The sequence below is a fragment of the Diadema antillarum genome, unplaced genomic scaffold (genome assembly GCF_040938485.1).
Source record: "Diadema antillarum isolate AM-2024a unplaced genomic scaffold, OU_Dant_1.0 seq00000149_RagTag, whole genome shotgun sequence".
In the NCBI taxonomy this organism is placed as follows: domain Eukaryota; kingdom Metazoa; phylum Echinodermata; class Echinoidea; order Diadematoida; family Diadematidae; genus Diadema; species Diadema antillarum.
Window position 1 is genome coordinate 236,762 of NW_027271222.1, and position 18,239 is coordinate 255,000.

The 18,239-nt window shown below is 38.8% G+C and overlaps 1 protein-coding gene across 1 annotated transcript in view; it reads right to left on the bottom strand.

The window, feature by feature from the left end:
• LOC139727729 (atlastin-2-like) overlaps positions 1-18,239 on the bottom strand; it is a 33,666-nt gene that overhangs the window by 14,849 nt on the left and 578 nt on the right. The window contains exon 2 of the mRNA XM_071638708.1: positions 1,959-2,182. Within this exon, the coding sequence (XP_071494809.1) occupies positions 1,959-2,177 (219 nt within the window). The 5' untranslated portion in view covers positions 2,178-2,182. The remainder of the gene's footprint in view (positions 1-1,958; positions 2,183-18,239) is intronic.

Here is an 18,239-nt window from a genome sequence, read left to right on the forward strand (position 1 = left end):
GGGGGGGGGAGTAGATCAGGATTGCACAGCTTGAAGTTACAAATCGTTCAATAATGTATGGCTGGTGTTTTTTTTTCTGGAAGACAGTTTTTTTTTTCTTTCTTTTTTTTGTCATTTTGAATAAGAAGTTTTAAATGGGCATCAAACTGTCTGAACGTGGACCAGTGTAGAGAGGTTGATTGCCACCAACCAGAGGGGAATAAGAGTATGGTTTTAGCTGCTTTGGATTAATTCAAGCCATGTTTGCACAGGTATTAAAAGTAAGAATTATTAGGAAGAATACACATACAGTAGTAAGGACGTATCGCTTAGTTTAAACACTACCCATGATTTCACCCACTGTGAACATGAGTGTTTGTGCTTGATAGCATAATAAACTGTGTAATATATACTTTGTTGTATCATCTCTACAATTAAAGAGAACAGCAAGCTTGAAATCATGCACTCCTAAACAAAACAAGGGACTCGGTGGGTTTAGCGCTCACCTGAGTAACACAAGTTCGCCTTCAATGCATTTTTGCAGACTATTACTGAACTAGAAATGTCGCTATGGTGACTGGTATGCCTCCGCCATAATGCATGATTCTCCTAAATTGGCAAAATATTTAAAATGACGTATCACTTAGTTTAAACACAAATGTGTTGAAGGTTCACCTTCCTTGACCCATGTTTAATTGGATGAATAGAAGAGCATGCATTTGGGGATTTAAGAACTTTAACTTGACTTTGACCCTTTCATAAGTTTATGCATTAAGTAATTTTCAAGGCATGGAGAAAAAAGTGCAATTTCTGTATTGAACAGTAAATTGTTTTCATTTTCATCTGGCCTTTGACCCTAAGATTTATAAGAGAATCACTGTCGGGCAAAACATACATTTATACTAAGTTTCAAGATAACTTGAGCCACTTCCGAGATATGGAAAAAGAAGTAAATTCAGCACTTTCACTTGATCTATGACTTTTTGACCTTTGACCGTCTTGGCAAAAAAAAAAAACAAATCCCAGTGAATCTCTATTGGGTTATACATGCATATACCACGTTAAAAAAATCCTGCTGGCATTGCATACAAAGGGGAAATAGTAAAATTTTGAAGTATTGCCCTTGACCTTTGACCCCTGATCTTTGACCCCATGAACCCCAAATTACCTAGATAACCACTGCCAGCCAGTCAGTACAAGCACATATACTATGTTCCATGAAGATACCTTGAACAATTTCCAAGATACAGAGAAAAAAGCGAAATTTTAACATTTTTTACTTGAACTTTTGACCTTTGACCTTTGACCTCATGACCCCAAACTTTCACAAGAGAATCTTCATTGGGTAATACATGTATACACTAAGTTTCAAGAAAATATCTTCAGGCATTGCATTGATATGGGGGAAATAGTGAAATTCTAAGCATTTGACCTTGACCTTTTGACCTTTGACCTTGAGCATGTGCACCCAAAAGTTGATAGGCACAACTTCACCCCCTAATACACATACATGCCAAGTTTCATAAGGATACCTCAAAAGGTTTTTTAGTTACACTGTCCACAAAAATCATTACGGACGGACGGACGGACGGACGGACGGAAGGACAACCCGAAAACATAATGCCTCCGGCACCACTTCGTGGCGGAGGCATAAAAAGAACACAGCAAACATGGGGGGGGGGGGGGAGGCAAGTGGGGGGCCTTTTGGGGGGCATGGAGTCCATTTGTATATTCTACAACACCAGCAATAATGCCTGCCAAGTTTGTAGTACAATTAAGCATGTGTTTTCAAAAAGATCAAAAGGCAAAAACCAGTGTGTGTAAATGTAAACAGTTTAAGCAATCCAAGATGACAGCTGATGAATGATCACTATAGCTCATGTGAGTTTTTAACTCAAGTGACTTGATATGAGACAGGAAACAGCTTTATCTCTGCCTCAAGAACCATGTGGATAGCACTGAATGTAGGATCTTCCTACCTGTTTCCCGAGGTATCTCAGCAGGAAATCCAGGAGAAAGGACTTTCCCTTGCGAAAGGCCCCGGCCACTGAGACCACACAGACCTTCTTGTCCCGCACACTCTCATCCAGTAAAAGAGCCTCCAATGCCTCTTGGTTCAGCTCAAAGGAATGGTCGTCAGTGGTTGTGATGATCTGCACTGGCTCCCCAAACTGGAGAGCCTCTGGTATAGGGGGCATGATGTCTGAAGTCAATCACAATGAAAGAGAGCGAGAGTTGGACATGAGAAGGCATACTATACAAGCAAGAAAAATACTGTGCGACGCTTTTTAGTAGTCAACATTGTCTTAAGCCAGGATCTTAGAATTTCTTCTTGGTTTGAATAGGAATTAACATGATTAGTTTGTTTCAGATTATTGTACTCTGATCTCTGTGCATCATACTGTATGTCTCCTCTGAATATAATGTCTTGTTCACATTCATGCTGATCGAAATAGTTGTCTTTGATCAATAAATCCAAATAAAAGAATAGCAGTGCAATTCCCTAAAATGGGCTACCAAGTTAAGAACACGTTTGTCACAGTGACAAAGATACCATCCTACATGATAGTATGTACTCTGTGATTGAGTTTTGTGTCATTTTTCCATGACTGAGCAATTTTATGATTGCATGCAGAGTAAAATAATAGTTCCTATCCTACAAATATGAGGCTAAAAAGAAATAGTACGGTTACTCCATAACTTTTTTTTCCAAGCAAAACTTAGCCTGAGAACTAGTCTGGAGGTGGGGGGGGGGGGGGGAGGGGGATTGCCCTTTGGGAAATTGTCACATGGGAAATTGTCCCAAAGGAATTGGCCTTGAGGATAATTGCCCTCGAGAAGAGGTTTGATATCTAGGGTTAGAAGTTAGAAGGCACTGCACTAATGATAATGGCTCAGAGCTTCACAGATAATAAAATTCAACTACGTGGATTGATCAAAAGCATTACAATGATTTAAGATTGATTTCTTGGATGAATGGAAGATGCAAATAAAAACAGTACATATCAAAGCATCTTCTGTCACAGCAATGAACCCATCATATGCTAAAGATATTGCAATAGCATTACATGTACCAAACTTTGACGACCCTTAGCAACAATCCTTGATGGACCTTTACCAGCTCACTACCTACTTCAATTCATCAATCAATTCATTTCATGAGACTCTCTTGGATAGACCACTGGCTCTCACATGGGCCCATTGTACAATGTACTCCAATATCACAAGGTCATGCCAATGCCAGATCAGCGCTTCATGCATTCCTTAAATTTATTCTTACTCATCATGGCAAAGATGATGACTGACTCAAGATAATCAACCATCTTTTTATTCAGATTTAGTGTAAAAAGTGGAGTAATGGAATTAGAAAGTCACATGTTTCTGTGAAGCAGTGATATTAGTTGCAAATTCAAATCAGAGGAGGGATAATTTCTATCACCTCACAAGTCTTCACTGACCAGTGCAAAAGTCTTCACTCAACGTTATTTTTTTTAAATGAAATTTACACCAAAGAAGAGATTGCTTAATTTACAACAAATTATAGGACATAAATGTATTGTTTTATGAACCTAAAACTGCAGCAATTATGAACTTTAAAGGAAAGGGGGGGGGGGGTGGGGTTGCACTTGCTTGATTATTGACCAAAACATGATAAATACAGTACTAGCATAAGCAATTATTTTCACGTACAGATATTTTTTGCAAATGAGGTCACAGATACTTTCGCGAGATGTTTTTGCGATTTTTACACCAAGGCTATCGTAAGTGCACTAATACCTGTCAGTCCAAGATATTTTTGTGTGTTGTTAAATTCACGGTCCAACACTAATTTGCGAAATTTGACAATAATAGCTCATAAATACAATTTGCACAGTATACACTTTCATGCACAAAGTACATGTACATTACACTAATTCACATTGCAGATAACATCACATGTAATAGCAACTTAGAATACCAGAATTGTCCTATTTCATGAATTTGATTTTTGTGAAATCTACACACAGGCTATAAAATTCTAATACTTCTCCAGAAAGAAATGAGAGAAAGGGATTAGCCACCCTGACAAATACTTGTCTTTGGGGGAAAGGCATAAATGGATGAAAACATTAGTAACAATGTAAATGTTCTTCATATTCTTTGGAAAGATCCTACGCACCTAATTGCTCTATAATTTTTAAACACATGACAATGTTCATATCATCCACAATATCTTTTTAACATTATAACCGAAGGCCAAAACAATCTGGGTAAGTCTAAAATTTAAGATTCTTCAAAGTTGAAATTAGTGGTGTGCTCGACTTGCATACACGCACAAAATGAATATTTGCTGTTTCCATACATTTTTTTAAAATACCATACTGTATCAACAAAAAAGGATTGAATAATGTGGGCAGGTGAAGGTATGGTGTGTAGGCCCCTATACCGTATGTCCCCCAAAAATTACAACGGGACCTTCCGCAATGATATCTTTAAAAATAGTGAATCAATCTAAATACAAATTCAGGGTATGAAACTATAACTCATTGCCCATATCTTACAGAAGACCCCATTCGATTTGCTTCAGTAGTCAAAAAGAAATGAGGAATTTTGTAGAGGATGTCAGGAATCTCTTCCCTCCAAGTTCTGTCTATTGTATTCACACACAAGAGAAGTGCTAAAATTGGAAGAATCAGACTCATGATATGATTTACAACAATCTACATTTCTCTGTGACCACTAAACCAAATTGAATGGGGTTTTCTGCAAAATAGAGCTAAGATGTTATATTTTAAGACCCTGAAGTAGCATCGAGACAGGTCAATAATATTGGGTGTTATCAATTCGAAAATCTATTGTAATTTTTTTGGGGGACATACTGTATAGTACAAACAGTGTTAGGCAAAGATGGTCCTGAGGGATACATCTTGGCTTAACACTATTGGATTTGTAACTCTTTCACCAGCTGACACAGCCCATACTGTATCTAGTATGCCATGAAAACATCAATGCAAGCTTTATGAGCTTTATAAAACAAACATCTGCAGAGATAATTGACAAATGAGTCCATAACCTGAACCAATGGTCTCATCTACCATTACTATATACCAGCACTATTCACAACTTCAACTGATTTCTGCACCAGCACTAGCATGTGACGTTTTGTGTGAACTTTGGGCGAGCAGCACTGGCCTTGCTTGACAGTACTTAAGCTGTCAGATATGATCATCAAGATATTGAGCAACCTTTATCTGTACCTGTGGGGAACGCTCCTCTAATCAGAGGGAATTAGAGTTCATATACTTGTGGACAAAGCACTCTGAAGGGAATATCTTTGACGTATCAGGTTATCAACTCATATTGTCACAGCACTGACTACAAGCTGCTTGCTATCGGATAGCATAAAATGTGCATCGCTCCATCATAGGGGATGTTTTGATGGATTACGACCAGGTGGTAGAGCATTTGACAAGTCATGTTCTCCTCACTTGCTTCTAAAGGTAGACGATCACTACACGAGTCTCTAAGACATTGAAGGTGCAGGCACAAAATGTTTATTTGCCCATACACTAAAAAATATTTGTTGCGCTTGAAAAGTAGGCTTTATCATCATGAGCTCATACTCATAGCAAATTTGCCAGTGAGAGATACATGTAGTTTTCATTTGGCTCATATTGAATGGGAATTAGATGCATGCAATTTCATAGCCAAAATTCTTTCTAAAAGTGATTTTAAATCACACAATGTCTGTATACACAGTAAGTCTATTTAGTGTTAAATCATACCTCTAATGTTGAGATTTCCCCCTGGACACACAAACTGGGGGAAATGAAAAGTTCTGTAAGACTATTATTGATGACAATTAACATTGTACTACTAAAGATGCAATGGATAGCCTTTTCTTATAATGCCTGATCATTTCAAACAAAATGCAAGTGTTTGAATTTACAGCTCTTGTATGTATCCATGGGGATCGATAGGAAACTTAACTTATTTGAAGAATCACCTATTGCAGGTCTCAACACAAACTTTTTTGTCTGGTGGCCCTTTTGGGCCACTAAAATCTTTAAATCTGAAATGTCAGTCGCCTGAAAAAGATTGAGCATGAAACAAAAGCTAATGTAACAATCCGTTTTGGTTCTCAGTTGCCTGATTGGGCCACTTAAAGATAAATTTGGTGGCCAAACACAAATCTTTAGTTGCCCTGGGCCACCGCTAATGTTCAGCCCTGCTTTTCTGTTATATTATTTCAAGGGTAAAGGGCTTCTTTAACTTGGTTACCAGGTGCCTCTGTTAATGACAGCTGTATTGTTATCTTCACTCAGAGTGAAGTAAAAGACATACGTACAGTATACTACACAACTCAAGAAAGACTAGCAAATTTTCTATGCAACATCTCTCTTTAAAATGATGATCAGCTACACTATGCATGTGTCACACACACCACAACATACAAATGGCACACCCCTTCACATTACCAACAGGCATTTAAATCTCAGTGTTAGCAATACAACACACAGGCAAGAGCACACCATCGCTGAATATCAAATGCAGCGCACCATCACAGCAGCTCCCTGTGTGAGCTCAACAACTGTTGCATTGGGCTTCCCAAAAAATTCCATACTACCGGCGTAGTTGTAATCAACCATCTACATCCCCATTAACAATCAGCATGCATTATCAGGGCATCATACATCAGATGAACACTAGCTCTTCTACAGTCACCTTGACTTTGACAACCACACATAAGTGTGCACATGCACACTGGTAGAAGGTGCATGTTCACTATGGTTCAGCATGATCCATTGACTAAAGGGCCCCTGAAATCCAAATGCATGTTGATTCGTGTTGATTTATGATACCCTCAACATCACTTTTGCGGTTAAACGATTATCTAGAAACATTCCATATATTTTAAATGATTTTTTCTTCTATTTTTCTTCAGATTACTTGGGAACGCCCAAATCAATCATTGGCAAAGCACTGAAATGTTTAACAAAAGACATTGGAATGCACCTTCCCCTCCACTCGGCATAACTTGCATGTTCCCTCGCCATGTCTTTTGTTAGTCACATTAATATCACAGAAACATGCAAGTTATGCTGAATTGAGGGAAGGTGCATTCCAATGTCTTTTTTTACACATTTCAGTACTTTAACAATGATTGACAGATGAGGTCATCTGAGGAATATTGGTTTGGGAGGATTTTTTGTGGGCGTTCCCAAGTAATCTGAAGAAAAATAGAAGAAAAAATCTTTAAAAATATATGGAATGTTTCTAGATATTCGTTTCATCGCAAAAATTATGTTGAGGGTATCATAAATCAACACAAATCAACATTCATTTGGATTTCAGGGCCCTTTAAGGTGCACTGCTCCCACCAACATGCCAACAGTCCATTTAATCAAACTCTCTAGTGCATGGTCAATATTTTGGTGCCCTATTCTGTTGTAATTACCCTGCACAGTGACCGATTTTATAAAGAAGAGAGAGAGAGAGAGAGAGAGAGAGAGAGAGAGAGAAGGGGGGGGGGGGGGAGGAGAGAGAAAGCAAAATCATGATCACCTTATGGTACAATGTAGCCTACACCAAACAATCAATTTTCAGAATCGGATATACTGGCACCCCTCCATATGATGACATACATGTAAATGGTATCCCGGGGTACCAAATGAAAATTTGCCATTTTGTTGAATTACTTATTTTTTTAAAAAGGTTGTACCCTGGGTTGCCAAAAAGTGAAAATTATTTTGGTGCTGGAGCTAGCGGCGCTAGCCACTACACTGCAGTGCATCATGTTTCAGAAAATGTGTATATTATACTACAAACATTGATACTGGTATTGGGGTGGTGACAACTGTGAAACATTTGTTCACCTTATACATTGTGTACGTTGGGTTGATTAGGATTGTGCAAACTTCATCAACTAAACAACAATATCATAACACTGCATTTCCAAAGTCAATGCAGTGTTACATTAATGTGCTAAATAAAACCCAGTGTGAAAATGGTTGTCTTCATAGGGCTCATTTTCATTGATGTGGTATGCTATCTATTCAATACAAGTCCAGTGAAATCTATGATGCAATAAGTAACAACCCTGTCAAATCACATGGTAAATTCTGCCACACCTTACATAGTGCAAAAGACAAAAGGCAATACCACCGAACTGGGAATCAAACCCGTGAACCTCATCTATGCATAGAACCTGTTATCTTATATTCGCACAGCATACCACTCAGCTCTGATAGCTCCTCCGCAACATGCACCATGCATAATATGTGTTGATTATTAAACCAGCAGTCAGTTTTCAATTCCACGACATATCATTTTCAGATAGTACACCAGTATATATGCCCTCTAACACATTTTAAAATCATATTTGCCACGAAATATGAATGGGACATCACATAAATCAACCATGGCTAAGCACATAGGTGACAGCACTTTGGTAATACTCTGTTCGTTTTAATACCACCAGTATACCACTTCCATTTGGGCTATTCCAAATTAGTATTCCATCCATATTTTACAGCAAGAAGGCACTCAGGAAATCACTGTTAGTGATGTGATTGAAGCACTGAAGGTCAAATTAGGCAACATCTGTTCATAAGTGTTGTTATGACACCTACAGTTTGTATTGCTGCATGAAAATACTGCAACTGGTAACTACTGTCTATGACGTAAATATTGACCATGTGGACATACATAACTTATAAATTATGTAACTTGATTAAATCTATTTTATCCTATTTCAGATTATAGTAGCTACCATCATCACTCCTGAGAAATCTGATTGCCCAAATCAGCTATCATTAAAAAACTACTGGAAGTGGCCATTACCACCAAAAACCAATGTGATGCAGAACCTTTAGGAACAACAGCAATTTTGTATAGAAGCTACAGTATTTGCAAACCTAACATTAAAGGGACTGTGCAGTACTGTTTAAGGTGAGGATTCAGATTTATGATTTTTTTGCTTGTTTGTGATATAATGAGAAACCTCTTAAATGAAATATGAAAGAGCATGTACAGTTTCAAGAAAGAGTCAACATTTATTTGATGAAATTTGGCCTTGAAATGGCCGAGATTGATATCCAAACAAGCGATTCTAATAAAATTGACAGGTTATAACTTTTATTAGGATCTCTAAAGTAGTTTTTCCTTGTTTTTAGATATCTCAGTCATTTCAAAACCCATTTTCATCAAATAAATTTTTGATTCCCCTTAGAATTGTATGCTCTTTAACATTTTCATAGAGTGGTTTCTAACAAATATCTCGCAAATGTTACAAGCTGAATTCTCACCTCAACCAGTATACAAATATTGACTGCTCATGAGGATGATGGTGGAAATTATCATTCCCGAGGTGCTTTTCATACCGACCCTTCTATCACCCCGAGGCGTTAGCCGAGGGGTGATGGAAGGGTCGGTATGAAAAGCACCGAGGGAGTGATAATTTCCACCACCATCCGAATACAGAGCAGTTAATATTTGTTTTATATACCTCATCGTTTAAGACTTAAGCAAGATCTAGGGCTAGGCAAATAAGAAGTAAATTCTAACTGTTAGGCCTAAACGTTAGCCCTAAAATCAGGCCACAGCCTGCGCTTGCTGGCATGGTTTTCGTGCATTTCGTACTACCCAGTACGCACGGTACATTGTACTCACTCACAGTCACACGGCCTTTGGCGAGCTCCTGCATAAAATCTTGGTAGAAGATTACAGTATACATCCAGTTTCCCGTCGCTCGTGTTTTTAATTCGATATTTTCAACATGCTGAGATTTGTCTCTGCTTCGGGATCCTAAGAAATCCTAAAGACAAAGTGTATGATCTTTGATCCAGCTCACTTCAAATCACGGAGGAGCGCTCGATCACCATGCCACGTAAACGTATGCCTGCTGTGCGCTAGTTTAGTGCGATGATTTTGCATGTGTTTATACGATGCGCGTAGTGAACGTCCTTGGGTGGGTGGAGGGGTTGCGGACACCGCGCGCGAAGTCTATAGTGTACTTGTTATGTGTACAAAAGTCGCGGAGGGTTTACGAATTCTATCACGAGGGGTTTGCCTTTCTATCACGAGGGTTTTGCCTTTCTATCACTTACATGAAAACCCTAAGGCAAGATAGACGGGACTACACCTTGCCACGTGATATAATGTTGACCAATGAGTGATACGAATCTCACTTGTGAGGTATATAATACTGTACAGTCCCTATAACATCTGTTCCACCAAACTATAAACTGCCATAGATCACACACACAGAGGAATACAATTGTACAACACATTCTCCACAGATTGCTTTGCATATAGGGTCTACACATACAATTTACAATTATCATCATTGTGAGGCAACTTAAAATGGCCTGAACTATGACAATGAATGGTACTACACTGATATCAAATAATTGTATGCAGGAACTTCTTACTAGTACTATGTCTTTTGGCTGAAAATTTTGCTTGTCCACGGCATACAATTCATTTACTAAAAGTTTCTGTTTTAAGTTAATGCTCCATACACATTGATGACTGTACTACACATTGACGTGTACAGTTAGGACGTACATTGTACCTGGTATTATCACTTGTATAACATTGAACAGGGAGCAGACGATTACGTAATTCTCTGCATTTGATTAGACAAGCCCTTGTTGTTGAACTTCCTGCAATTCAGTAGCATATTAAATAAACAAAACACAGGTGCCATGATGTCTCATCTGATGTAGACTTACGTACAATGTACATGTTAAACCGTAATATAAACACTGCTACAATTTGCATCTTTCCACACTCAATTATTATCTAACATAAACCTACACAAATAAAAGTCTGAATTCCATTAAGGGGTCTACCATCAGTTCTGGGACAGTTCCGGTGAAACAACTGGTACTGAATGAACTACGAAAGAAATTCTACATTTTCAGCAAATACAGTATTCTCAACTAAGATCACTCAATTATAAGCAGAATGTGCCAGACGTGGTAAACAATTCAATTCAGATTTTAATATTACGATTTTGACACCACTATCCACAACTTTGCAGCCATTTCGGACTCATCAGTAATCAATGGTATAGCAGGGCTCGACATCAACTTTTTTTTTTCTCAGTGGCCCATTTAAGGCACTAAAATCCTTAAATTTGAAACTCTGGTAGACCAAGATAAAGGAAACATACAACGTACATCTGTAGCAATATATTTCCAATCTTAACTGCCTGATCGGGCCACCAAAAAATAACCTTTTTTGAGATTTGGAGGCCCAGCATCACTTTTTAATGGCCCTGGGACATCTGCCTACTGATAATGTTGAGTGCTGGGTACAGCGTACAAGAACTCGTTGAAAGCCTCATTCTCATCATAGAACGTTCTACATGTAATCTTCAGTTTGAACTGATTGTACGTTGTACCTGTCTAGTTCTATGAAATCTCTGAGAACATGCAGCACTGGGTGAAATAAAAAAAAATAAAAAAAAACCATTTAGATGTACACTTGTTGGGCACTGTGAAATGTACTGTACTTCAGTGCACTGTAAAAATAGTACTTTCAGTTCATACTAACACAGCAAAAACCATTCAGAACCCTACTACAATGAGAGCAGCTAGTGTTTGGGTCCTTTTGTTGGTCCTTTTGGTGTTTTTTTAACAAAGATTTTGAAGGCTTTGGCACATTGTAGAAGAGTCTGACATTGCTAAACCAATTCAGTTTCTGTACAGATATATTCATACTGAGACTAGGAATATTTCTATAATTGCCAAACTACGAAGAAGAAGAAAAATAAAAATTCTGTAACACAAGCAATTGGGGTCTACCATTATTTAACCTGAAATACACAAAGTCAGTATACAGTGAACCTTGAAAACAATTTGGTTGTGGGCAAATGCTAATCACATCGTACAGATGCCCTTTAACTCCTTCAATAAAAGAAAAAAAAAACATGAACACAATCAGAGTGTAACTCTGATTAAATGATTAGTGTTCCACGTGATAAACATGACACCAAAACTGAAGATACATGCACAGGACATAGAGTTGCCTTGGCAAGGTTTAATGCAAGAAGGGCAGCCTCCATTTGCAGCTGAAACAATAGCTCAGCTTTAGTGCTTCAAAATAATTCTTAAAAATGAGTTAGGGATAGAAACAACCAATGTAAAGAAGTTAATCAGTATAATCAATGTTAGGTATTGTTAAAACAGACAAAATGTGAATAATAGTTATAAATGATGAAATTGTTCCTAGAATAACCATCTACAGTTATGGTTTATTGAGAAAAATAGGAATATCTCCTAATATTTCAGGCTTTACGGCAAAATTTTTATATGGTGGGATGTTTTGTTATACGTGTAACTGACATACAGTGCATGCATCAAATGTGATTTAACTAAAACATTTTAAAATCAATGCTACCAATGGTAAATGATACCTTTAAAGCACATGACACAAGCCATGCAGAATACATCCAGCTGCGAGAGTTCATCCAGGTAATTAGTACCTGGTACGTACTTGCACATAAGTACAGTATAGATAGTGTACCAAAGTATGACATACACGTACATGTGCATTTAGTTCTGAACAACTGTATACGCCCAATATTTGAGGTCTATTTCTTCACAAATTTCGCGAGTTGGGGCTATTTGCAAATTCAAAGACATACCAAAAAATTTACTGTGATGAAATGCAGACATGAATGTGACCTGTACCCATACATTTTTCCATTCAATCCTGTAGTCCACGATTGTGGGCCCCACTTTTATACATAATTGTCTGGAAATCCAGATTTGCAAAAAAAGTAGACTCGCTACATGTAAATACAGTTCTAACGGGATGGCATTATACAGTATTAACTTCTTTTAAAAAGTAAATTCAGATGACACCCTGCGTAAACTGAAAATATTTCATGTCTGTTAGGGTGCTCTGTGTAACAGGACAAGTTTAGACAGCCTGAAGTTTGAACTTGCATTAGCATGCAATCCTGTGGTAGTTAATGTCTACAGTACTTGGTGTCCATCACAGCAACTACATGTATAACATAAGACTAGTAATTCAATGTCTTTTTTTCTGAAGGCCAAATGTTTTTTTTTTTCTTTCTTCACATTGAATAGAATGCATTCAATTTCTTTCAGGAAATATTATCTAGCTGTTTAGTTTTGAGGATTGCACTCTCATTACAGACATTACAGTGTACATGTACATTGCATATGAGGTTGTAAACTGTACACCCTATAAATGCCTGGATATCACATTGAACATTTTAGGCTCAGGATTGGATCTGTTCATTGTTGCTCTACAAGTCTTTGACTGATTGGGCATCATCATAGCACATGTTATTTGTAGGTACAAAGTAGGTACGTTCATCCGTCAAAACCATCTAAATCTACAATTACAGTGGACTCCCGTTATACAATTGTAACAAAGTGCTCAGGAATGGCAGTTTTCTCTCGTTATATTGAAATTTCATTACAAACGAACAAATAAACAAGAAAAATACATAGAGTGGATAATGTTGCGACTGGAATTTTTACTTCGTTGTTACCGGAATTTCGTTATAACCGTGCACTGTACAATTCTCATTGTGGGTGTACTGATGTCAAACAGGCCATCAGCATGAATGACAAACATGTTAAAGCGGAAGCCCATAAGGGAATATGTAAAGCAAAATCAACCCAAGACAGAAAAATCAGTCCATCCTCCGGAGTTTTTTCTATCATTGTTTTTGTGCTTCTTTTTACTTTTTAATATGGCTCTCCTCCGTAAGAAGCCAGACTCTGCGGAAGGTATCCCCGACGACAAGATACAGACTGATCTTGCGGTCAATACCAACGCTTTCTACAGAAAAATCCATCTGTCAGGAGTTTTTTATACCCAATCATTTTTTGACATTTACGGCTCTCCTCCGAGTATAAAAATGCCTGTGGTTATTGTAACGTTTGGTTCGCGCGCGACAGCAGGCAGAGCAGAGCAGCCTACATTACAGGAGCAGGAGCCAAGAGGGCAGCCTTCGGTCTGTTTAGGAGGGGATTCTGTGAAGCCAGACATAGTATACAAATATACTTGGCCGTCAGAGTTTCTTACTCCAGAAGAACTATTCACTGAGGGGCACAGCCCCGAAGTGAATAGTTCTTTTGGAGGCGCCGAGGCCTATAGTTTTAACAAGAAACTCGAAATTAGGCAAAGTATATTTGTTTTATATTTTGGATCAAAAATTCAAAAATTCAAAAAAAAAAGGAAAATGAGGGAAATGCAAAGCCAGAAGTCATAAACGTGGATGCGATGTTTTGAAGGGACCTACACTGACCATTAAAGGAAACCAAAACCCAAAGATAAATGTGGATTGAGTGAAAGCAGCAACATTAGTAGAACACATCAGTGAAAGTTTGAGGAAAATTGGACAATGGATGTAAAAGTTATGAAGTTTTAAAGTTTTGGTGTTGGAACCGCTGGATGAGGAGACTACTGGAAGTTATGACATCATGTGTGGACAACAATATAAAGAAAGTATTAAGGGAATTCCACCAAAATTCATTTTTCGTGAAAATTACACATTCTATCAACTTGGTACTGACATACATGTATGTTAAGGGTAGCAATTATTCCCCCTGCTTTCTGAAAGTGGTTGGTCAAGTGCTCTTTCATTATGCTAGAAAAGTGAAGTTTTGTGGAATTCCCTTCATATTTTTACCTCCGCCAAGGGAGGAGGTTATGTTTTCGTTACCATTGGTTTGTGTGTTCGTTCGTTCGTTAGTTAGTTTGTCCGTGTGCAAAATAACTCAAAAAGTAGTTAACAGATTGGGATGAAACTTGCAGGAAAGGTTGAGACTGACACAAGTAACAAATGATTAACTTTTGGTAATGATTCGAGAATTTTTGGGGAATTTATGAAGGATTTTTGATGTTTTGGCGGGTAGGGTCAATGATCTTGGGAGTTCCGGCCGCGCATATTTGAGGTTTGCCTGCGCTAGTTTCTGCTGGGGCGAGGCGCGCAGTGCAGCTGAGGGTTTATGACGTAACACAGGCTTCTATGTTGGGAAATCGGGTGACTCTCAGCACAAAAGTACGTATGGGTGGAAATCACTAATATCTCTAATGGAAGAACAAGATTAGTGGTGGGAAATGAGCAGTATGCTTGGCGGAGGTCTGCACTCTCAGAGTGCTTCTCTAGTCTTTATATTGTTGTCCACACATGACGTCATAACCTTGAGTAGTCTCCTCATCCAGCGGTTCCAACACAAAAACTTTAAAAATTCATAACTTTTGCATCGATTGTCCGATTTTCGTCAAACTTTCACTGATGTGTTCTACTATTGTTGCTGCTTTCACTCAATCCACATTTCTCTTTGGACTTTGGTTTCCTTTAAGCATGCAGCTAGCTAGCAGCGTACAATGTAGAACTGCTTTGTAATGTTGTTAAAAATGTTACATTTTGATGAGCGCGACGCGATGCACGGTACGGTACGAAGCAATTTGCGCAATGTCAGAATTGTTTTTATGATGTCACAATCGCTTTGTTAGGAATTGGTACATTTTCGGAGTGACTGTACGAGCAGTGCGCATGGAAATTGATACATTTTCAGAGTGACGGTACGAGCAGCGCACAATGTCAAAATTGCTTTGTGGCATCACAATTGTTTCATTAGAAATTGTTACATTTCACAGACTGATGGTTCAAAGCTGAACACAATTTCAGAATTGCTTTGTGACATCATTTTGCAAATAGTATACTATTTGCAAAATGTCGTCACAGAAGTGACGTCATTTTGCAAATAGTATGGTAGGTGTCCAACCTACCGACCGGGTCCATAACGACCGGCCGCGCATTATAATGGCATTGCGCGTACAGAAAGAAAATGTACGCATGGGACTACGCGCAACGGTGTTCGATTATTCACTTGGCTACGCTACCGAGTAAAATGTGGCGAAAACAACTAAGTATTCCCTCTAAATTACCGAAATTTAGCAAAATCGAATAAGGTTTATCGTGTAACTAACGTTACATATATTATAACTAGGCCTACCTTTGCTGACTCGTTGTTAGATGTAGAGTATCCTTCCGTAATAAATTTGACGATTTTGACCGCAAAATTGTCACCGCCGCTTGTACATCGAGCACACACGTTACACATACACATGACATAAACATTTTGTCGCCCGCTACGACCGTACGAGTTGATGTAGAAACGAGAAATGAATGTGAAAAAACAAACCGACTCATCTAATTTATTTCAATTACGATGAAAAGTTTCCTTATGAAAATCAATTCAAATTCATCAAACGGTCCTTCAAAAGTAATATCGAAGGATTCAAAATATATTCAAATATTATTGGGAAAAAAATGACGGCTAGAAAAAAACAGCGGCCTGTCGAAAAAACGCATTTAAGTGCCCTTTATACGTATTCTCAAGGTGGTCGGTGGAAATGAGCAGGGCAACTGAGTGCGGAAAAAATGACACCCCACGCGTTCGAAGCCGCCATCTAAGAGCGCGTACCTCAGATCGCATTGTCAGTGCGCGCTTGTGAATCCGGAGTATTTTCTCCACACGCGAGTAAAATTTCAGGCCAATTGTGAGATTTTTCACGTTTCTATTGATAGAAAAACGTTAGGTGTCCGGTATTATGGACACCCAACCATACTTTATGGACTGTCAACTTTCTGAAATAGCTGAAAACACCTTTAATCACGTGCAGCTCTTTCAACCAATCATCAGAGGATAAATTTTTGATCCAAAATATAATCTCCACTAACCCTGGCGCAGGTCGCTGTGAATGTGTTGCTGTTTAAATAAGGTCGCTGGTGAGGTTAAGTCTCCACGGCACAGAACATATCCGGGTCGACAAGATACAGACCGATCTGCGATTGAGTTTCGGTCAATAGGACTCAATCTTCCTTGTGACAATACCAACGCCTAATGGTTAGTTTCTACCTGACACAGGCATCTCAACTTTTCAAAGTTATACTAGTTTAGACTCCTTGGTTTACGAGTGTATACGACCTCCATCTAACGTTAGAATCTATTTGGCTATCACGACATACATTGTCATTGACTTGAGACCTAACTAACAGTAACGTAGACCTCACTGCTGCAGTCATGCCAAGCCCAAGTTAAGATGAGCCCTATATCAGTCCGGGAAACCCGCTCATGAGGACCGCCCCCGCGTACGAGGATGGTCCCTCCTCATGAGGACCTCCCCCCTCCTCATGAGGCCCCCCGGGGAACGCCTCATGAGGCCCCCCCTTCACTTCTTATTCATCTCACATCTGACGTATAAATTGTCGCAACTTTGCACGGTGATTTTTTGTTACACACACATGTCCACTATCCATGATGAAAAGAAGAAAAAATCCTGTCTGTTTTTTTTTTTTTTAATCGAGTTTTAATCACCCGATGCAGAGCGCCCATCAAAACACGGGCGCCAGCGCGTTCGCACAATGCAAGACTGCCGCACCTAGCGGCCTGATCCGACTAAATATTTTCGATGCTTTTTTCTGCGGCTCTCACCTCTCCGCGCACGAATCAGCCTCGTGAAGCTGAAGTCTGACATCTTTTTACACAAATTCGTAACGAGAAAAATTAAATCAGTACGAACCTGATCTTGTCCATATATTCCAAATTACTATTCCACACTGATAGAGTAGGTGGGTAGATGACATACTCCAGTTTGTTAGCAAAATAATCACTTTGTAGGTATGACGAGTTCACTTTCTTCGTCAATTCCGCCCACGATTCCGCCGTTTGGGCGCTTTTTCTGGAATCATCCCGCGACGTGACGTACGTCGCATACATCACGCATCCAGCACATACTAAGTACCAGACTGGTATGTGCTGGATGCGTGATGTGATCGGAATCGTGGGCGGAATTGACGAAGAAAGTGAACTCGTCATACCTACAAAGTGATTATTTTGCTAACAAACTGGAGTATGTCATCTACCCACCTACTCTATCAGTGTGGAATAGTAATTTGGAATATATGGACAAGATCAGGTTAGTACTGATTTAATTTTTCTCGTTACGAATTTGTGTAAAAAGATGTCAGACTTCAGCTTCACGAGGCTAATTCGTGCGCGGAGAGGTGAGAGCCGCAGAAAAAAGCATCGAAAATATTTAGTCGGATCAGGCCGCTAGGTGCGGCAGTCTTGCATTGTGCGAACGCGCTGGCGCCCGTGTTTTGATGGGCGCTCTGCATCGGGTGATTAAAACTCGATTTAAAAAAAAAAAAACAGACAGGATTTTTTCTTCTTTTCATCATGGATAGTGGACATGTGTGTGTAACAAAAAATCACCGT